Here is a 22,959-nt window from a genome sequence, read left to right as displayed (position 1 = left end):
CTTTACCAACTGAGCTATCAGGGAAGCCCCTAAGTTAAGTGGAACAATCACCATAAATGGGTACCTGAGCAGGATAGCTGGCTCCCTTTGGCCCCTCGGTACCAGCAAAGAGTAGAGGAATGATGCGCCAGCAGCTAGGGAAGGATGCTGTCAGTCCAAAGTGTAGGATTAATGTGTTGACTGGAGTCTCCTAGCTCCAGCCTGGGACTTCCTGTCTCCTTCACAACTTGGTTAAGTAAATTTGCCTATCAAAACACCTGTGGTTTCTTTTCTAGCACAAACTCCTCTTAGATCCCTTCACTATCTTCCCCATTTGCCAGGAGGAGTTCTGTACATGATAGAGCAATGGGTTATCATCCCAAGTTATAATAAAGCATTCCACCAAGCAATGTTTGGTAAATAAACATACCCTCCTAAGAACATCTTATTTTGCATTTCCTGCCACACTTTGATGGAGCAAATTGAGTTGGTTCCTACCTGCCACATCCAATCAGTTCCCTTTAAAAAAAAAAAAAAAGAAAAGATAAATACCATCCTTGTAATGCTGATGCTGAGACCATTTGTGCAGGGACAGTTCTTAAGATCTTGACTATCTTGTGATGAGATACGGTCTCAGGTTGAGACACTGATTTTCTGATGAACTCAAGTCCTTTGTTCTTATTTTCCAGATGTGCCCCATGGATTTCATGTGACTTTGGACAAAATGCCTGCAGAAGGAGAGGACCTGAAGCTGTCTTGCACAGTGAGCAAGTTCTTGTACAAAGACATTACCTGGATTTTGCTGCGGACAGTGAACAACCAGACCACGCAACAGAGCATCAGCAAGCAAAAGACACCTGTCACGAAAGAGCACTCCATGACGTTCAACCTCGTCATCAAGAACGCCTCCCTGGAAGACTCGGGCACCTATGCCTGCCGAGCTAGGAACATATACACAGGGGAAGAAATCCTCCAGAAGAAAGAAGTGATCATTAGAGGTGAGCACTGCAACAAAAAGGCTGTTTTCTCTCGGATCTCCAAATTTAAAAGCACAAGGAATGATTGTACCACACAAAATAATGTAAAACATTAAAGGATTCATTACCAAGTAACAGTTGTCTCATATCATCTTGATTTATTGTCACTGTTGCTCATTTTCCGGCTCAGAGGAGAAGCTCCTCCCAAAATGAGTTTGGCGATGATAGGAGTAACAATGAGCCCGCCTGGGGCCCCCAGCTTGGGGCACCCCGTTTGGGCCAAAGGGGTCCGCTCTCTGGGGCTGACCCAGTGCACGTTTGGATTTGGAGGTTCTGTTGTGTTTTGCTTTTTGCTGTCTTCTCCCGCCTGATAAACGACAACCGGGGACTGACCCTTTCCTTCCACTTTAATGCCCGCCCCTTTTTATGTTCATGTTTCCAAGCTGCCAACCTGAATAATTTAAACAGATGCTGGTGTCTACCAAAGATGGACATGGATTGGTTCACTGGCCAGCCCAGAACTAGGGACACTTGAACTGGAGACTCTGACGGACCTCTGCCGGATTTTATTTCCTGCTGTTGCCTCTGCTCTTTGATTTGTAAATAGCACCTGGATGATAGCAAGTTATAATGCTTATTTATTTGAAGATGCTTTTTTTTTATATGTTAAGCACATTAATTTTAAACTGGAGTGTCTAAGATGGGCCCCAGAGGTGCAAGGTGTTGGGATAATTCAGAGGTCTTGAAGCTTTATCACAGTGTGGATTACAAAAGTCCACTCAGGCCAAGCCCAGTTCTCTCCTGCGATCCCAGTAGCTAGTCAACTAGTCCAGTGGGCTCCCTCCTCACTGCCCCTGAGTGGACCACATAGCCATTGACAGCACCTGAACAAAAAGTGGATCACACCTTCGTTTTCAATATTCTTGTTCCTGGTTAAAGAACTTCACCCTGTTCGATGGATGCCATTCAACGGTGTACCATAATCAATTTATCAAGGAAATAAAGGCTATTGTGACCAGAGGTTTAATGCATTTTCTTAAACGTCAATCTCAAATTTGTCCATCAAAAAAAAAAAAAAAAGTCCACTTCCCTCATATGCAAATGTTAATAGGGTTTTTTTTTCCCTGGGGATTAATGGCAAAATTACAGAAGCAGGACTCAAGAGTCATTTTAAAATGTATCCCATTTTCTAATCCAGAGAGATTTGTAATCTCTTGTTTTCAGCTTGCATTTGAGGGGAAAGTGACTTTTTCACCAATTTCATATGCATTGTTCTGTTGTTTTCATTTATGATTGATCATTGCCTGTGACTTGCCTGAACTACTGGAAAGCAAATTCTAATGACCAAAATAGCCAAGGCTGAGAGCAGCGGTGGCTGGACTGGATAGTAAGTGGGAGGTGTCAGCATGACAGCTCCCGAGGCTTGGGAACTCACCAGACTGTTTCCTCCTTTAGGTAGCAGGCTCTGTCCCACGGCTAAACTTGTCTTTCACGTGGGAATTGCTTTTGTCAGATGTGAAGGAGTAAACAATAGCTTTTCCCCAGATTGCCACTTTCATAGAGCCCCAAATGCTTTGAAAACAATTAGCAACCTGGAAGTTGTCAGCCCAAAGGAAAGAATAATCAATTGTATCTGGAAATTGTACCTATGGCTCTTTAGCCTGGCGAATTGTTCATTATAAGTCAGTGTGTTCCTCCAGGAAACAGTGCCTTAATGCTGTAGGACTTGGGGGAGGGCGGGCGCTCAGTTTTTTTCTAATAAAGCTGAAAAAGCAAATGAAAAAACAAGGTGAATTGGACATGCAGAAGCTATCATTTCCCGAGTAGGGGAAGGACATAGTATTTTACAAAGGATGATGTCAAGAATCCCTTAGAGTAATGAATCCTTCCAGAGAGTTTCAGAAAGAAAAAATATGATTGGGTGGGTTTTGACTTTTGTCCATTTGTCTTCTGGGTGTGGCATAAGCGTAGGGGAGAACAAGAAAGAACAAGGAGCCTGCTATGGAGAATGACTGAGATGGAGTAGAGGGTGTGAGGCTGGTTCCTCAGGCCCATTTCTAGATGGAGAAGAGAAACCACTTATTTGTGGGACCCAGCAGATCTCTGGGGCACAGATGCTGAGAAGGAAAAGGACCTGGTGGGGTGCTATCTTTGGCTACTGATAACCAGCAGAAATATTCTTTTCATCCTGGTTTTCTCCATTTGAAGGGATCTTCTCCCTTTCATTAAATTTTGGAAAGCAGCTATCTATTTCCATCAAATAACTCAGGTTTAAAAATATGGGTGCAATGTACCTTTTCTCTATTTAAAAATGCTGAAATAGATGACTGTAAAGTGGGAATTGATTTAAAAAAAAAAGATTCCTTGGTTGATTTAGGCCATTTAGAAACTTGCCAAAAATGAGACTTTGCACCTAGGAGAACTTTTTTTTTTCAAACATGGGTACAAAGGAAAAAATCCTCATACTGTATGTTTCAGACATGTTGATATGAACTCTGTATTTAACTGAGATTCCTCTGTTCATTCTTCAGTCCTTGTGCTACTTCTCGTCTGATGTTCGTGTAGTTGAGAGAGGGCTTTGGGGAGCTGTGCGTGACGTTTATGTTAAAATGTTCTCTTTCATATAAGCATTGTTTTCGAACACACCTGTCAGGGAAGCCAAATCCTGTCTGTGCTGTTGATGGTTCCAGTTTGTAGCCATGAAAATAATCTGGGTGTGACGGGCCGTGTATTCAGGCTTCCTTTTTATAATAAGACCTATGGGCAATGGTGGATTATTTTTTCATATTTAGTGCCTGGGAAATAGTAAATGTGCTAGAGAAGCCACTAGAGTGTAACCCAGTGAACTGGGTCTGTTCTGGGTTTTAAATGAGATGCGTCACACTTGGCTGTAAAATATGTGAAATAGTAATATGATGCTGTTCTTTATTATCTTGTCATGTTTCACTGATATGTCTGGGGTCCTGACTGTAAAAACGTCAAAATTGTAATGATCGAGCATGTAAAAGTTATCAAAGTGGAAGAGTTTGATACATGGCTGCGTTTTCAGTTAGGAAAAGCTACTTGACAGAGCGGACAGAATGTAAACCCAGAAATGTTAAAATGAGTCTGCACAACAGACTAGGGAACTACACTAAAACAGGTCAAAGGATGGTTGCTGTTACGCATTTCACACTCTATTTGAAGAGTCGATACATTAGCACTCCTTCAGATCTTTTTGCCTTCAGATTTCATTTTGTATAAAATGAGAAAAGACTAATGATAAGCTATGGAAATCCAAACTGAATGAGAAATCTGTTTCTTCTGACAGCCACCCTGCCACGTCATGCTATGTCAACATGTTATCAGAGTCATATAGTAACATACTTTTTAACCTGAGGTTTGTCAACTGCTCTAACGAATGCTCAGAGAGTCTCCCTGCAGGAATAAAAACAGAAAGGAGTGGGGACTCAGCAGAGTCCTGCAGGGACATGGAATCAAAGCCATTCATTGCAAGGTGTTATCTCTTAGAACATTGTGGGTCAGGAAGATCTGCTGGAGAAGGGATAGGCTACCCACTCCAGTATTCTTGGGCTTCTCTGGTGGCTCAGACAGTAAGGAATCTATCTGCCTACAATGCGGGAGACCTTCAAATCCCTGGGTCGGGAAGATCCCCTGGAGGAGGGCATGGCAACCCAACTCCAGTATTCTAGCCTGGAGAATTCCGTGGACAGAGGAGCCTGGGGGGCTACAGTCCGTAGGGTTGCAGAGAGTCGGACATGACTGAGCGACTAAGCGCACACACATACAAGCTGCTTTCACAGTGTTAGTTCAATGAGAGGAGGACATCAGAAATGGGCAGAGTCCGCTCAGAAATCAGTCACACAGAATGATGCCAGAACTCTTGATTTATCTTCCCAGATGGGCAACGAGTGGTAGGGAGGATGGTTTGAGAGAGTGGGAAAGATTATAGGAGCCAATTTTATCCTTCTATCTTGCAAGCTTGACTTACCAATCCAGCACCTGTCCAACTAGAATGTATACACATCAGCAGGACTGACTCCATTAAAATAGAGACGCTGTACTCACGGGGCCTTGGGGTACTGCTGTTTCTGTGTGGGATTTTAGTGTCGTAATGTATTGCCTCCTAATGTATTAAATTCATTTTGTTGTACTATATTGGTTGGCATTTTATTAAAATAAATTGTATTGTATCATATTTGTATGTTTTAAGAGAAAGTAATATAAAATACAATATTTGTGCTATTATATAGTACAAAAACTACACATCTGTGCCTCTGTCTCTTGAATTAATCCTCTGGTCGTTTGCATTGGGGAAGGGATTAGAGGAAGGAAACACTCCTAATAAAAAGTTTTCAAAGTTCAAGAAATTCTCCTGTTTGGTCTGCTACCTCACAGTTTAGGTTACTGACTGCTGAGAGACACAAGCATGCCCTCCCATGTTAGTAAGATGCAAAAATGCAAAGTTAGATTAGCTCATCACTATCATGTGAATAAAACACAAAAATGCAAAATTCAGTTGGCTCATCACTGTAACTCTCTGCATCTATGTAAAAATTCACTACCAGCCATATCCAAAATCATGTCCGTTTCCTTTTTAGTTCCTAAAATATCATGCAAAAATCTGTAAATTTTAGAAAAAAAGCTTCTCTCAAAGAAAGGAAGGAAACTAGCTGGCCAGGCAAAAACCTTGATACTGAAATCTAAAAATACAGAACTGAGTTCTTGATTTTCCTCTGTGTTCTAACAGATTTCGGTTTATTGCAGTAACTTAAGAGGAAGCGGTAGGCTAACCACAGAGGAAAAATGGAGGGAACAAAATATGAATGAACACTTACAGTTGAGTTTTGCTGCTTTTCTATTTTCAAAGTGTCGATATGCATATATAATGAAAGAATGAGTCCTACAAGTAATAATAATTCCCTTTCTTTATCCACTAGATCAGGAAGCACCCTACCTCCTGCGAAACCTCAGTGACCTCACGGTAGCCATCAGCAGTTCGACGACTCTAGATTGTCATGCTAATGGTGTCCCAGAGCCTCAGATAACCTGGTTTAAAAACAACCACAAAATACAGCAAGAACCTGGTAAGAGACTTTTTTCCGTTGAGTTTCCTCTTTCTCCTCAGCCTCTTAAAATCCCTATAACTTTCTTCCAGGAAGTCTAAAACTGCTGATAGAACTGCAAAAATCATATTTGAGCTCTGATTCATGGTTAAGCCACTTCCAGGGAAGGATACTGAAGTCAGTTCTTATATAGACCATATTACTAATCCTGTAGAAAGAGCCTTCCAGAGTCTGCTTTAAATCAGGCATTCGGGGGATTACCTGGTGGTCGAGTGGTTAGGACTCAGCTTTCACTGCCTGGGGGCCTGGGTTTGATCCCTGGTCTGGGAGCTAAGATCCCACAAGCTGCCAAAAACAATAAAAATTAAAAATTGTGCATTCAGAAAATAGTAAGAGCCACTCAGAAAATGTTTCAGTTCATCTGGACAACAGGGAAAAGTAAGGAGTCAGTTCCTCCAGTTTGAGGTAAAACAGAGCTTTGAATGCCGCATAGTTTAAGTTCAGAGTAGATTTATAATCTCCTTAGTTCACTGATAGTGATTTCAATGATTTGGTTTAAAAAATATTTAAAATTATATTTTGGAATACTGATAAAAAAAAAAACCATTTAAACTGATGGTCATTTTTTGATCTTCTTTCAACAACAAAAAAAAACTAGACTTAAATTCACAAGTATAAACTTTATCTGTTGTATGTCTTGTGATTCCCTAGTTAAGATTTGTAAAGACTTTTTTATGTGGACCCTTTTTTTTTTGTCTTTATTGAATTTGTTATAACGTTCCTTCTGTTTCTTTTTTTGTTTGTTTTGGTGTTTTGGCCACAAGTCCTGTGTGATCTTAGCTCTCCAGCCAGGGCTCGAACCAATACCCTGGCATTGGAAGTACAGAGTCTTAACCACTGGACTGCCAGGGAAGTCCCTTAAATAAAATTAAAATGAACTTATTCTAATTTTGACTAGTAATTACATTTATAGTAAAGATAAACTTGCTATTTATTTGCAACATCCCAACAACCTAATTGAAATATTGGCAATGTGGAATCCTCCTTCCATGTGAATCCTCTACTCAAAATGAAATATGTTTGTGTTTGATGCACAGAAAAAGGTTCTGGTAGAACGTCACCAATTTTAAGACATCTACAAATATCGTAGAGAGGCCGGACACCAAGCAGGTCCAAAACTGATCACATCACGTGATTCTTCCCCTCTTGTATAGACACCATGTATCCATCATCCACACCAAAGGTGGTCCACCTTCTTCCCCCTCTTCCTCTGATCCATCAGGCTGAGCAGGTTGTACAAAATCTGAACTGTTTCTGCTTCCCTCTTGTCAGTCTCCTGATTCAGGTGCTCACTATCTACTCCTTGGACATTTGCAGGCGTCTCCTAACTGGTCTCCCTACCTCTCTTCTCTCTTTGCATCTTTTTGCCACCCAGTTGCCTAAAATGTCACATCTCTGTTCCAAGTCCTCCATTGGCTCTCCATCGCAAGACCAAGTTCAAGCATCTGACAAGGAAGGCCCTCCACAGTGGTCCCTGCCTACTCCATACAGCTGTATGCTCCCCTGCCTTGAACTCTACGTTCTAGCAATTGTCACGCTCTTGTAGATCACGGCATGTGTTACGCTGCTTCAAACTCTATGCTTTGTTTGCTCCTGAGTCCCCTCTGCCTGGTGTGTCTTCATGGAAGACTGACCCATCCCTTCAGATGCAGACTGGGTGTTTTCCCACCAGAAAGCCTTACTCAACCCCTGCAAAGAGAAGGCAGGTCCTCCAAGAGTCTTTATTATCCAGGAGTATTTCTGTTCTCTTACTGAGCCATTTTACAGTCATCAGTTCACGTGAGTCTGTATTATCCACGCATGTTGCTACTGTCTGCTTCCTGTACTGTATCATGCTGTCTTCCTCTATGTTGATCATCATATCATGCCCTCATCCTGAAGACAGTGTCTTTCATGTTATTTGTATCTTGTCTTTTTGTCCTCCAAACCTGTCGAAGTGGTTGGCAATCCATAAATGTTCCATGAATGAATGAATGGAGTGGTTTTCAACAAATCTCATTCTATCCTTAGCAAAGCTCACTTGGTAGCACAAATACCTAGACTTTGGGTGGTAGGGAGAGAGGCTTTATGATAGAATTTTTAAAGCTAAAGGGACTTTCGGACTGTCTTGAGTTCCATTTGCAGAATAGAAAATGTAGGTGCAAAGAGGCAAAGTGACATGCTACTGAGAAGGATAGTTTCACATTTACATTACCATGTGTAAAACTAGATTAACCAGTGGGAATTTGCTGCATGACACAGTGAGCTCAAATCTGGTGCTCTGTGACCACCTGGAGGGGTGGGATGGGCTGGGAGGTGGGAGGGAAGTTTAAGAGGGAAGGGACATACATGTACCTATGACTGATACATGTTGATGGAGGGCAGAAACCAACACAATATTGTAAAGCAATTATCCTCCAATTAAAAAGAAATTAAAAAAAAAAAAGAAAAAGGATAGTTTCAGAAAAAATTCATCCCTTGCAGTATTCTAACAAAATAAAAAGATGAATGAATATGTGAATAAGCAAGCAACTTGAGAAGCAATGTCTGTATAGGCTCTCCTTAGAGATTCAGTGTTCACATTAGTATTTTATTAAGGACCCAAAGAAGTCCTATACTGAAGAAATCCGGTAGGATTGTGGTTTCAAGTTCTGTGTTCCCCAGAGTGACTTGATCACAAAATATATTCCATATTTTATGAAATGTTATGAGATGTTGGATGATTCTTTGAAAGTAGTGAATTTGACTTAAATTCAGTTTTTGTATTTTGGATGTGGGTTAAAGAATTAGAGTTGAACCAATTTGAAAGCCCACAACCATTCTGGGATTAGAGGAGAGACAAGAAATTATTACAAACAGAAAATATGAAGAGGTGTTGAGAGGGTTTGAACCTCCTGGGTCAGAGAATTTGGGAAACTAACTCACATATACTTACTCTTTGAGCCTCTCTTTCCTTATTTATAAAATTGAGATAATACCAACCACATAGGAATGTAGTATGGTTTAAATGAGTTAATATAACTAAGTTGACCCACATCACGGCTTAATAAATATTACCTTCCCACACATCTCATTTATACAGAAATTGGCCCATGAGTTGTCAGAATTTCTTGAATGGTATCAGAGGGTTAATTAATGTCATCTCAAAAGTCAAATAACTTAACAAAAATATATTCCTCACAACTGCTTCTAATCTTCTGAGGGCCAAAAGAAGAATGTCTATTAGTATAAACAGTCTTACATAAATTATATGAAATCTTTCCTAAATATCATTCTAATATGCTATTGGGTGGTGGGTTAGTCACTCAGTCATGTCTGACTCTTTGTGACTCCATGGACTATAGCCTGCCAGGCTCCTCTGTCCATGGGATTCTCCAGGCAAGAATACTGAAGTGGGTTGCTATGCCCTCCTCCAAGGGATCTTCCCAATCTGGGGGTTGAACCCATGTTTCCTGCATTATAGATGGTCTCCTGCATTGCAGGCAAATGCTTCGGTGCAGAGCCACCAGGGAAGCCCAATATGCTATTATGAGCGTTTATTGAGTTCGGCTACACTACGTTGTCGATTTTCTCTCTCTCTTCCTTTTATTCATGCTTTAAAACTACTATAGCTTTTTGGAGAGGAATTTCTTAACTTTTCTGGGGATAATCTCTTGCTTACATGTATATGGTGTTTGTAAAGTTTCATATGTAAGATTCCCATTTGAGACAGCAAATTCAACAGCCAGTGCAACACATTCTTACGACTGTGACCCTTTTGTCCATGTGTATAGAGAAGTGAAGATCACTGATAACCAGAGTGAACATCCTTGACTCACTGTTTGTTCGAAAGCTGATATCGAAAAACATCAAGATCACAGGCTGAAAAAGACTTGAGAACTAGTCCATCATATCCTAAGCCTTTGAAAGCTCAAATGAGTTTTAGTAACCTGAGAATAAACTGTACTTCCGTTAGACACTTGAGATGCCTCTTTTTATACCAAGCCTGGCAACTCAAAAAGAACTCATATACCAAGAGCATTTCGGTGACTTTGGATCACTGACGGGATCCAGCCCATTATCACTGTTTTTTGTTCAATGCCAACTTACTCGATTCCAAAAACAACAGAGAGTTAAGGCTCTAGACAAGTGGGGATGAAATAGCTGGTGAGAGAATTTAGGGGAGGGTAACTTCTTCCCTAAGCAGGCAGCCCAGGGAAATGTGTTTTCAGGGGGCAGGAGGCTCTCTCCCTGGGGTGCCCACGGGCGGGCTTCCCACTGCCAGCTGCACAACCCAGCATGATCACAGGCTTTGCGGGGCCTCAACGGCACAAGCCAGCCTGCTAACTTCCATCTACCCCCTCAGCCCCCGGCGGCTGACCCCGGCTCCCTAGCCTAAAAGACTGCCCCGGCCTCTGGCCACCAGGGCCCCCCTTTCACATTCTGGGGCACACAGCATGCTGCTTTCTCTCTGAAGTCCGAGTTTATTCACAACCCATGCCACGTCGTAGAGCACATCACTCAGCTGTTCTCTGGTTTCATGTGTGATGGTTAAAACCTTTGAAGATATGCTATCTTTATAGGCCTTCCTTATCAAAAATAATAATAAAAATGTACTGAGTGCTCACCAGATACCCAAGGAGCAGTTAAGAGTTTACAAAAGTCTCATTTACCCTCCACGGCTGTCGACCGGCATCTGAGGCAGGTGCCGTTATCAGCTGCATTTCCAGATCTGTTTTGACTTGACACCCTCTTGTTAGGCGCCCGGTCCTCGTTGAAGCCTCTTACTAATATTGCTTTGTTTACTCCTCCCACCAGTTCTATGGGGTTTGTTAAATTATCATGCCTGTTTGATGAGCTAAGGGATGAGGAAGCAGAAACATGGGAGAAATGACTAAGTGGTAGGGTTAGTGGGTAGCAGACCAAGCGTTAAACTAGAAGAGCAACTCTGACACCCAGACCCTGGATACAGATATACCATGTGGAGCTAAACGCTAGTTCCCATCACTCAGAAGAGAATAGACAGACACTAGTTTTAAATGATCTTGTGGGCATAAATCAGCATTGAAAACAAGGAAGATTTTCTCATTTCCAACTCTTAAAGTTTAGGCTTCCTAAAAACCTCACTGGGGAAAAAAAAAACACCTCACTGAATTTTTAAAATCTATTTTTAATGCTAAGCATATTAAAACCATTTAAAGCATTTTTTTAAGTGGACGTGTCATATATAAAATTAAAAATTATTTTGAACCAAAATCCAGTTACTTTTAAATCTCAAAAGGTCCAAAATTTATTCTGTATCAGCCTTACAGTCTTTTTACTCATGTAATAAATATCATTAAGGCTCTGTTTTGTGTCTGGTGCTCTGCTAAGCTCTGTGAATATAGCGCTGAATGAGAACATGAAAATCGGAATAAGCACACATCAGACATAATAGTGTGTGTGTTTGAGTGACTACAACTCCTTCAAGCAGCAACCATGTGTGCCCTAACTCACTATCATAGGTCAATAGGCACCAGAGTTAATGAGTCTAAAAACTGGAATAAGGTAAACTATTAAATGAAACAAGTAGAAAATGTGACTCCAGCACAGGATTAAAAGATCTTTAATACGTTAGATAACTGGAAAAAAAAATACATCCTTTGTGCTTTTAATTAAAATATTTTCATTTTAATTCCTAATGCTGAGCATACAGCAGGTTCTCAATCATCCATTTTTAGTGGAATACATAGAATGGAAGAGAGATAAAGAGGAAATAAGAGAAAATATGTGATAAAGCTTGGAGAACCTCCGAACTAGACCCAAGTCAGGAAGCAGCTGGGAACAGTTAGGAGGGATGGTAGGGTACAAAGTGTTGAAAGCAGGTGATTTGAGACATATTTCTTTTGAAGGGACAGGTGACCAAAGAATGGAGCTGCTAAAGTGAGTATAATATAAAGGACCAAACATGAAAGAAAAATGTCCTGAGACAGGACCAGCACCAGAACATCACCACGAGACCTCTAGGCTGGAGACACGTTCTCTTTGGCAGTGGTTCAGTTCTTAGCAGTCTACAGACAGGGAAGCTCCTTTAAGAAACATTCTTTCTGCTAGGCCCACCATATTTAGAGTTTGCGCCCAGACTTGGAACAATGTTACAAAGTCACCTTGGAGAACTCCTGGTTCCCCCAGAGTGTCCTGGTGACCCCTCCACCCGCCTGCCGATGGAACTGGCAGTTACCCCAAATGATCAGTAAGTCCGCTTTCTAGCTCACACTCTTCCCAGATTCTCCAGTGAGGTTCTAAGATGTTTCTTGACAGCCAAGTAAGCACAAGAAGAGGGGCTGCTGGCCGGGGGCTTCGGAGTAACACAGTAAGGAATCAAGGTCGGTTTGCAAAGCAGAGGTGGCAGGAGGCAGGCCCAGCTTAGGGCTACACCCGTGTAAGCAAGAACCACCTCCCAAATGGGGGTGCAGAGAAAGTGGGGTTCCTGACAAGAGCCATGAACTGCTGAAAAAAGTACTCTTCTCTAAAAATATTTCAGAGAACAGAAGGTGATAGTAACCTGCGATGCTGTTAGTAAAGCCTGAGAAACCATCATCAAAATCTCTAGGACGGCAAGGCATTTTCAGAGTATTTTAAGATTAAAGAAGTAGGGTTCGAACCACAAAGAGTTTCAGTTCAGTTCAGTCACTCAGTCATGTCCGACTCTTTGCGACCCCATTGACTGCAGCACGCCAGACTTCCCCGTCCATCACCAACTGCCGGAGCTTACTCAAACTCATGTCCATTGAGTCGGTGATGCCATCCAACAATCTCATCCTCTGTCGTCCTCTTCTCCTCCCACCTTCAATCATTCCCATCATCAGGATCTTTTCAAATGAGTCAGTTCTTCACATCAGGTGTCAAAGTATTGGAGCTTCAGCTTCAGCATCAGTCCTTGCAATGAATATTCAGGACTGATTTCCTTTAGGATGGACTGGTTGGATCTCCTTGCAGTCCAAGGGACTCTCAAGAGTCTTCAACACTACAGTTCAAAAGCATCAATTCTTTGGCACTCAGCTTTCTTAATAGTCCAGCTCTCACTTCCATACATGACTACTGGAAAAATGATAGCTTTGACTAGACAGACCTTTGTTACTAAGAGTTTAGGGAGAATAAATTCCATCTTGAATGGACAGAGGCTGGAAGAGGAATCACTGATCAATATTCCTTCCTAAGTGAGATCTTGGTCACTAGAGTTATTTATCTAATGATCTATCATCACTATGTCACTGATGCAAATCTCTGTACCCGTAAGCAATTATTCAAATCAAGGTGACCTACTGTCCTAGTACCCAGGGGGCAGAATTACACCTGAAGCATAAAGTGGTTTTCATGGATCTGGGAGAGATGCTGAGGAAAAGTAGAGGAGAAAGGTGAACAAGAATGCTGATGCCAGGGGATGATAAACTGACTATCACTCTCAAGCTATTTTTGCTTTATTTCCTAGAACAATAAAATTCAGAAATGTCTATTAACCTTCCACAAAACTTACAGAGTAATTGCCTTTTCTTCCTCATGGAAATGTACCCTTATGGTGCAAAATAGGTTAAGAAACACTGCAGGAAAGAAATGAGGCCACGCTGCCCAGGCACACGGAAGGCAGTGAGTGGGGAGTGAGTAGGCTCTGTCACCTGACCTGAGCTAATCAGTCAGTTCACGTGATCAGTGAAGCAGCCATTTACATCATCCCTTCCTCTTCCACCAGTGTCTCTAAGGTAAGGGGGTCCAGGTACCCAGACAGAGAAGGGCCAAGCCCTATTAGCAGACACCCCAGTAGCTCTTCTCTGAGAAGAACTCTTCTGCTAGAATCTTCTCAGGGTTTGGTTTAGTTGTATCTCTGACAACAGTATAAGCTTAAAGGACATCCCTAAGATTGCCGGGAGAAATATCAATAACTTCAGATATGCAGATGACACTACCCTTATGGCAGAGAGTGAAGAGGAACTAAAAAGCCTCTTGATGAAAATGAAAGAGGAGAGTGAAAAGTTGGTTTAAAGCTCAACATTCAGAAAACTAAGATCATGGCATCCAGTCCCATCACTTCATGGGAAATAGATGGGGAAACAGTGGAAACAGTGTCAGACTTTATTTTGGGGGGCTCCAAAATTACTGTAGACGGTGATTGCAGGCATGAAATTAAAAGACGCTTACTCCTTGGAAGGAAAGTTATGACCAACCTAGACAGCATATTCAAAAGCACAGACATTACTTTGCCAACAAAGGTCCATCTAGTCAAGGCTATGGTTTTTCCAGTAGTCATGTATGGATGTGAGAGTTGGACTGTGAAGAAAGCTGAGCGCCGAAGAATTGATGCTTTTGAACTGTGGTTTTGGAGAAGACTCTTGAGAGTCCCTTGGACTGCAAGGAGATCCAACCAGTCCATCCTAAAGGAGATCAGTCCTGGGTGTTCATTGGAAGGACTGATGCTGAGGCTGAAACTCCAATACTTTGGCCACCTCATGCGAAGAGTTGACTCATTGGAAAAGACCCTGATGCTGGGAGGGATTGGGGGCAGGAGGAGAAGGGGACAACAGAGGATGAGATGGCTGGATGCCATCACCGACTCGATGCACATGAGTTTGGGTGAACTCCAGGAGTTGGTGATGGACAGGGAGGCCTGGCATGCTGCAATTCATGGGGTTGCAAAGACTTGGACACGACTGAGCGACTGAACTGAACTGAATGTGGCAGAGAACTAAGGCTCAGCTCTTTCCTAAGGATAAACTGGCATTTAGAAGGTGAAAGGAGTAGAGTTGGGGGTAACAGCAGAGAAGACGATTGGCTGGCACTGCCAGAGTCCAGAGCCAGAACTGAAAACCCTAGAGAAGAGAGGATGCCCAACTCCAACCACAGCTCTAAGCTGATGAAAAAGTGGAGAATTACTTCCTGCTAATTACTAGCTAACATTCAGCTGCTTCAGTGAGACTGACACATGTACAGCCATGGAGCTGTAGGGTTTACATCGAGAAAAGTAACATGACCTGTGAGTAGAGTCCCATTTTGAACTGGAAATCAACAGGAGTTATTATGGAGACTCAGTCCTGACACCCTCAAATCTCTCTCTTTATCCTCAAGTTCTACCGTATTTAGCTCTTTCTCATATATACCTAGCATCGTGTCATATCCTAATGCTTGGCCCAAGGAAGACGACTTGGATGCCTCTTCCAGCCCATATCCTCAGCCCCATTCAGACCAGAAAAGCCTCCTGACAGCTCTCGGCCACAGCAAGACCCAGCGGAGCACTCACACAGGAGCCGGCACAGACTCACTCTTGTGAACCAGAAGCCCCTGCTAGCTGTTTACCTTTGGTTGGGTGCCTCTTTTGAAGCCCTCTTGAATGTTCAAGTGAAAAATTTGCAATGCAAGAAATGGGAAAAAACTTGCAAATGTGAGCATCACTTTAGAACAACCTCTCCCTTTAAAAAAAAAAATGTGGTGAAATACATGTAACAAAAATTTTACTTTTTCCTTTAAAAGTGCCAAGTTCAGTGGCAGTAAGTATATTCACAAGCTTGTACAACCATCACTGTCTCATTTCAGAACTTCTGCAGCACCTCAAACGGAAACCTCATACCATTAAAGCTCTTCCCTTCCCACTGTGAATTAACCTCCTCTTTTGATTCTTTCTGTGACCTCTTGGGACGCAAGGAACTGTACTTTGAGCATGGCCACAACCGGCAGCTTGTTTTGTCTGAAGAGCAGGCAATGTTTGAGAGACCAGTAGCAGAGAAAAAGGAAGGGGGAGTAAGAAAAACAAAGAAGAGAGAAAGAAAGATGGATGGGGGTGGAGAAGGACAGATTCTCCCAGAGACCGGGAGGGGGCTGAACCTTGTCCAGGGTCACTAACTCTAAAACTAAGAGCTGTGGTCTGAGCTCTTGGAGTAGAAGGGGGTCTCCTTCCCCAATCCACATTTTCCCGCTTACATGGAAGCCTAGGTGATTATATAGAAGGAAAACTCAGACACTACCTGCCTTAAGTTTACTCCTCCAGCTCTTGGCAAACTAATGAGATGAGGCTTTTCTACCTCATAAGTCCAGTATTTGCATGGAAACGCCTCCTTCCCCCAAGGAGGAACTTGAAACAGCTTACCCAGGATCTAAAGTGACACCCGGCGATGCAGTGGGGGTCACCACTCTACCCAGTACAATTAAGGAAAATATGCCAACAGATACATTCTCGGATAATCTAATCTGTGAGCTCAGCAGGATGAAATCACTGCTGAAAACACCAAATCAAGGAAGTTCATTCCTCCTCCACCCACACTCAATCAAAACTTGATTTTTGCGTAATCTGCTACTAAGACATCTTACACAATAAGATTGTGTATTAGTATAAGTAGCCATCTCATTCAACTCATTCATAATTCAACTATCATGAAAACTCACACACAGAAAACATACTATAAGTCATGCCCCAACCCTAACACACACACACACACACACCCCTTCTCTCTCTCTCTCCCCTTCCCTCCATAGGGACCAGTCTCCTGATGGAATAAATTTTGGTTGTCCTTTTATTGCTTTAATCCAAATTTGTAAATTTTGGGAACTTCCCTTGTGATCCAGTGGTTAAGACTCTAGACTTCCACTGTAGGGGATGCCAGGTCAATCCCTGGCTGGGGAACTAAGATCCCATAAGCCATGCAGCCTGGCCAAAAAAATTTTTTTTAATTGTAAACTGTAGGGAAGCATAAATCTGCTTTACTTGCTTCAAAAATATTTCATTATCCTATCCATAGTCAGTATCATAAAGTTTTGCAAATGTACAAGTATTTGGATCTATATAGCTTTTAAACTTTCATTCAGTGGTTCTTTGCTGATAGTAAAGAGACCTACACCATTTCATTTTTGTAATAAAAAATTACTGTTATTTAACTAAATAAGTAGTACATGAATACTTTTAAATTGTAAATGATCACATAATACCAAAATAGAATACACTATAAAATTGTCTCTTGGGGGAATTAACCCATGATAACTGTTTGATGTGTATTTTGTCAGATTTTTCCTTTTCTTTACTTATATATGTGCCTTTATGCAAATATGTATGTGTGGGTGCTAAGTCGCTTTAGTTGTGTCCAACTCTTTGTGACCCCATGGACTGTAGCCTGCCAGGCTCCTGTATCCATAGGATTCTTCAGGCAAGAATACTGGAGTGGGTTGCCATGCCCTCCTCCAGGGGATCTTCCCGACCCAGGGATCAAACCTGCATCTCTTATGTCTCCTGCATTGGCAGGCGGGTTCTTTACCACTGAGCCACCAGGGAAGCCCATGCAAATATGGGGCATAGATATTCATGGGCAAAAGATAGCTGGGATTCATTCATAGCTATACACTGAGAGCCAGCCCTGTACCAGGAATACACTAGGTGCTGGAAACAAAACAGGGACCTTGAATTTATATTCAAATGAAAAAGTACAGGTAATAAATCTAACAAAACTATAAGCATATAGCATACAATCAGATGGTAGTAACTTCTGTGGTGAACAAAATAAGGTAATGGATTACAGTAGGGTGATCTGGGAAAAGCCAACATCTCTAAGATAAATCTGAGTTGAGCTCACACTCTGTGTTTTGTTTTATGACTTGCTTTTATCACACTTTATTCTGGAGATCTCTCTATGTACATATCATCTGCCTAATTTTTTAAGCAGTCATGCCCTATAATATGGTATGTGTTCCCATAAGTTATTTAGCTATTCTACTGATGGAAAAATACCTTCTTGCCTTTAAACCCTTGTGCAATGCAATACTATTTCCTGCCTGAAAATGGTCATAGAACTATACTATACTACCCACAGAAAGGCCACTTTAGGTGACTGTATCCTACGGTATAAATTCCTCCAACCACATGGAAGGGGCTATGGCAAATCTGGACACACCATAAGAATTTGTTGGGGCAGGGACAGGGTGTGTGTGTGTTACATGTGTGAGCACACATGTGTCTGTGTTTATAATTTATAGACATACATAGTGAGTAGCTAAGGTTTTACAGCTCATAACCACAGAGTTAGCACCACTTGACACCTTTTTTTATGTGCCCAGAGCATCTTGAAATACTTCATTGGAACAATAGTAAAATTTAGTGAAAGAGCAGGAAAAAAAAGTGCTTTTCACTTTAACATGTTTAGAAATACATGTGTTTTAGGCACAGTTTCAAGGTGCTCACTTCAACCATAACCCCTTCAATGCATCTGGTTTACAATTTCTTAAGAGCTTTTAAAAAGTATTCTGTTATCATAACCCACTTCGGAAAGTCAAACTAGTGAAGCAATAGCCATTATCCCAAATGAAAGAACCTTTGTGGACGGCTTTTCCCTTATTCAGTGGTTGCATGGAGAAGAATATTATACAGCTTTTTTTTCCCCCATCACTGTCCTTAATCTAATTCTTTTCTAAAAGCTTCTCTTCTTTATCTTTTTCAAGGCTATAGAGCAAAGAGTCTCACCATGGATCACATTGCCCATCGGATTGCCTTTAGACTATATGTTTTCAACATTTCACAACTCTCTTCCCACTTAGCACATTATTATAAGGCTGCCTTTCACTGTGTCTTAGATTATTCCGTACTTCACCAACATTTTTTTTCTTACATCTATAAAGGCTTTGCCACAAGGCTTGATCTTAGAGTCAAATTTTCAATTAAGGAAGAAGCCGCATGGTAAACATTTGAAAACATTGGAATCATTCATCTTTTTAGTATTACTTAATGAGCCATCATCCTTCATGTCTGAATTTTGTCAGCCTTTGAAGTTTACTAAACTTGAGTTTCTCTTCCCCAGATATAATTTTCCAAACCCCAAAAGTTTGACTAGATATATAGTGTCTCCTTTGTGGTATTTGTGGGAAATCAATCAGACATCTAGTTTTCTTGGGCCACCTTTAACCATCCTGAATCTATATTTTTGCTCTTCTGATCCTTAATTCAGATACAGCTCTTAGTAAATGAATTCCTATGAAATTGAAAGTCGCTCAGTTGTGTCCGACTCTTTGTGGGTCACTATATACAGTCCATGGAATTCTCCAGGACAGAATACTGGAGTGGGTAGCCTTTCCCTTCTCCAAGGGATCTTCCCAACCCAGGGATTGAACCCAGGTCTCCCACATTGCAGGCGGATACTTTGCCAGCTAAGCCACAAGGGAAGCCCAAGAATACTGGAGTGGGTAGCCTATTCCTTCTCTAGCGGATCTTCTGGACCCAGGAATCAAACCAGAGTCTTCTGCATTGCAGGCGGACTCTTTGCCAACTGAGCTATGAGGGAAGCCCATGAATTCCTTTAAGAATGGCCAATCTAAAGGTGTGATTATTTACTAGGTACCTAGAATTAGATACATCATCATCCTAGCTACCATTTATGGAAAATTTATCATATGCCTACCTCAAAACATTTATCATTAAGCTGGCAAGCCAAGACCATCATAACAAAAATTACTTTTTATTTTATTAAGCGTAACTTTCATTCCCTATCATCAGTCAGACATTTGTTATATTCTAGAGAAAAGGAAAATGAGTAAAACTTATTCCTTACCTTTGAAAAACACACACATAATAGGTACAAAGTCAATTCAAAAATATGCAACATGAAGGGCATAAAATTCCATCAGATACAAATCAGCACCTCTGACAGGTGATCACAGGACACTTCATGGAGGAAATGTCATTTGAGTCAAACTTTGATGGATGAAGAAGAGAGTTTTGACAATGATAAATTGTAAGTTTCCACGGGAATTATCATGATTTTTGTGGTTGGAATTTATGTAAGCAATCCTTCTAGAAAGAAGCAGGCCTACAATTGAATTATCTCAGGAAGACATAGTACAGCATCATGTTTCTGAGTTCTGCTTGTTCATTCTAACAATGAACACCCAAAGGGGAAAGAGAATATTCAGATAAAGTGATTTGTCAAAGATCCCAATGCCATTTTGCATAATAACAAAAATTATAACTTTATCTAGGAAAATATAACTGAAAAGCAACATATTTAAAGAGAAGATCCTAAAGCTATCAAATGATGTAAAAGAAGACCTAAGTAACACAGAGATATTTGGTATTCTTAGAAGGGGACATATATTAGTAAGTTGAACCACTTGTGAGCCATTTTTATAGGTCAAAATATTGACAGTTTCATTTGTTTCAACCTAAAAATAAATAGGACAGTTTCTCCCAATGTACTGAATTACATAAATTCAGAGAAATTCCCATCAACGTTCCAACAGTGCTTTTTACAGAATTTGACAAGCTAAACCTGAAATCTGTATTGTAGTGTAAAAGGGCCAAGACAATTTTGAAAACAGCATCAACTCATACCAAATATTAGGAAGTGTTATCAAGCAATCCTAAATTAATCATGGATTCACTTGTGTAGGATAGATAGGTCATTGTGGAGCCTAAAAACAGAACAAATATGTGGAAACTTGGTATCTGACAGAACTCGCTTCACAATTCAGTGAGAAGAGAACAGATTATTCTATAAGCCTTGCTGGCATAATTGGCTACAGTAAAAATACAGTAAAAATTAGGTCCCTATCTCACACAATATACATACTCCCTTCAAAAGGAAATCTCGATGTATTAAAGACCGAAATGAGGGAAAGCAAACTGTTGAAACAGATTTTGAGGGGAGGAAAGTATATAAGGGAAATGATTTATGGTATCGGAATAGGAAATATTTCTTTAACAAGTAACAAAAAGCACAAAGGATAATGGAAAGATTGATGCATTTGACTGCCTTAGGATTTTAAAAGTCTTTATATTAAAAACATCATAAACAAAGTTTAGAAGACTGCTCGTAGAATGGAGAAGACTTTAACAGATTGAACCAACAAGGGCTCAGTATCTAAAACATATAAAGAACCCTAAAGTCATTGAGAACAAGACAAATAGGGTAAGAGGAAAATGTGCAACGGACATGAACTGGTAATTCGCAGGAAAAGAAGCCCAACTGGCCAACCAAACTGAAAAAAGATATTCCGCCCAATAAGTAATCAGGGAGATACAGATTAAACCCATATCAAGATGTTTACACCCCAAATACTGCCGATTAAAGACACCTGAAAACACCAAGTATTGGTAAGTAAGTGGGAAAGGGGAGTGCTTGCTCACTGCTGGTTAAAGTGTAAATTGGTATATTTTCAAGAGACAATTTTGTAATAATTGATAGAGTCGAAAATGGGTATACTCTACAACCCAGGACAAGGAGATATAATATAGCAATGCACACATAGCTATGTCATCTGTTCATTGTGGCCTTCTTGGTAAAGATCAAAAAAGTGAAAACTATCCCGCAGTAGAGAAGTGAATTTTTTAAAAATCTGTGGCTTTTTTATACGAGGGAATATTATATACATCAGTTAAAAATTAACTGCATCTGCATGCATCAACAAAGATAAATATTAACACATTGTAGAATAGAAAAATATCCAAGTTAAAAAAGGATATGTACTATATCATACAATTTATTTGGAATTTTTAAAACCACAAAACAATATTATAGTCTATAGAGATAGATATTTATGTGGACAAGGCACCAAAACCTGCATGAAACCAAGATGCACCAACTTTAGGATAGTGGTACCTCTGGAGAGAGGGGAAAAGCATCTATAAACTTCATTTATATAAAACAAAGGTGGGAAAATGTTGACATCTGGTTATCTTAATGGTGAGCACAGGGGTTATGTTTTTCCTGCACTTTTAAAATCTCTGAAATTAATCAAAATTTAAACTAAAAGGGGAGCCCTCCTTAAAAGGTGAGCTCCACAGCAGAACAGAGCCTGTATCACAGAGAATAGGTTGTATAAAGGTAGTAACAGGTTAAGACGTTAAAGAAACTAGGAAAGACAATCATAGTCAAGTATGGGCAGAAGATTGGAGGAATGGGGGAAAAGAATGAGGGGAGTAACTGGCCTGTTTTTGTGAGAAGGGAAATAAGTAAAAGCAGAGGAGGAGAACAGTGCGATGAGGCTTCAGAGCCTGATGATCACACATCCAGGTCCCTGCCTTTGCTGTCATGCAGCATGCGGCCAAGCCAGAAAGAGGAGCTGTGCTTGTTGACTTTGGACACTGTCTTGCCCCTTCTCTCCTCCACGTGGTGGGAAGAGGGACCCGGGCCAGATGATGTCAGCTCGTCAGCATCTCTGGCTTCATCCACTCACCTCTCCAATTACACATCTGCCTCCTTGGGTGCAGTCCAAGTCCTCTAGCTTTATTTGATCATGCCCTGTGCCTTAATTTGGGATCAGAGTGATAGGAACTTGGTTGAGATGCAGGTCAGCTGCAGTGGAGACAATCGTGGGTAACCGGCTCGCTGCTCTTCCTGACGTCCTTTCCCCCGACCACCCACCATCCAGCCATGCTTTCTTTTTCTGGGATCATCCCTTACACCATACCTTACTTTTCAAAGCTTTCACTTAAATTATTTCTACTGATTCTCATAGCAAATACCATGGAGTAGGTACAACAGAGGGTTTTTCTGTTTGTTTGTTTCACAGATGGGGAAATGGCCCCAAAGGGATTCAGTGATCTAGCCAAGGTTACAGGGGAAAGCTCTTTTTTTCCAGAAGCACCTTGGACTCATCCCTGGTCTATTCCTGGATCCAGTAAAGCACCAATCCCTGTGGCTTGTTTCTGCAAAGTGTCTGCTTCCATTTCTTCCCCTCCACTTCCTTTCCCACCATCCAGACTCGGAGCCTCATCGTTCCTTGCCTGAATGACCACTTGGTGAGCTGGACTTCCAGATACCACTTTTTCCTCATTCCAGTCCATCCTGCATTCTCCTTCTAGACTAAACTTCCTTAAACACAGCTCTCATGTCATTTCCCTCAAAAGCCTTTGTGACCCTCTCCTTCTCCAATGCATGAGAACTCCTCAGCCAGGATTTCAAAGCTCTCCTTCATCT

General features: G+C 41.1%; 1 protein-coding gene across 5 annotated transcripts in view; it reads left to right on the top strand.

The window, feature by feature from the left end:
* FLT1 (fms related receptor tyrosine kinase 1) overlaps positions 1–22,959 on the top strand; it is a 206,106-nt gene that overhangs the window by 117,197 nt on the left and 65,950 nt on the right. For 3 of the 5 annotated variants that reach the window (XM_044927306.2, XM_006078571.4, XM_044927307.2), the window contains 2 exons: positions 669–977; positions 5,897–6,043. In XM_044927306.2, coding sequence (XP_044783241.2) covers positions 669–977; positions 5,897–6,043 — 456 coding nt within the window. Of the gene's footprint in view, positions 1–668; positions 978–5,896; positions 6,044–7,457; positions 7,481–9,834; positions 10,421–22,959 lie in introns of those variants that run through there. The other 2 variants (XM_025262890.3, XM_025262889.3) reach the window with 2 other exon arrangements.

Source organism: Bubalus bubalis, chromosome 13 (assembly GCF_019923935.1).
Source record: "Bubalus bubalis isolate 160015118507 breed Murrah chromosome 13, NDDB_SH_1, whole genome shotgun sequence".
Classification (NCBI taxonomy): domain Eukaryota; kingdom Metazoa; phylum Chordata; class Mammalia; order Artiodactyla; family Bovidae; genus Bubalus; species Bubalus bubalis.
Note: the sequence above shows the minus strand (reverse complement) of the source record. Positions and strands in the feature narration are given on the sequence as shown.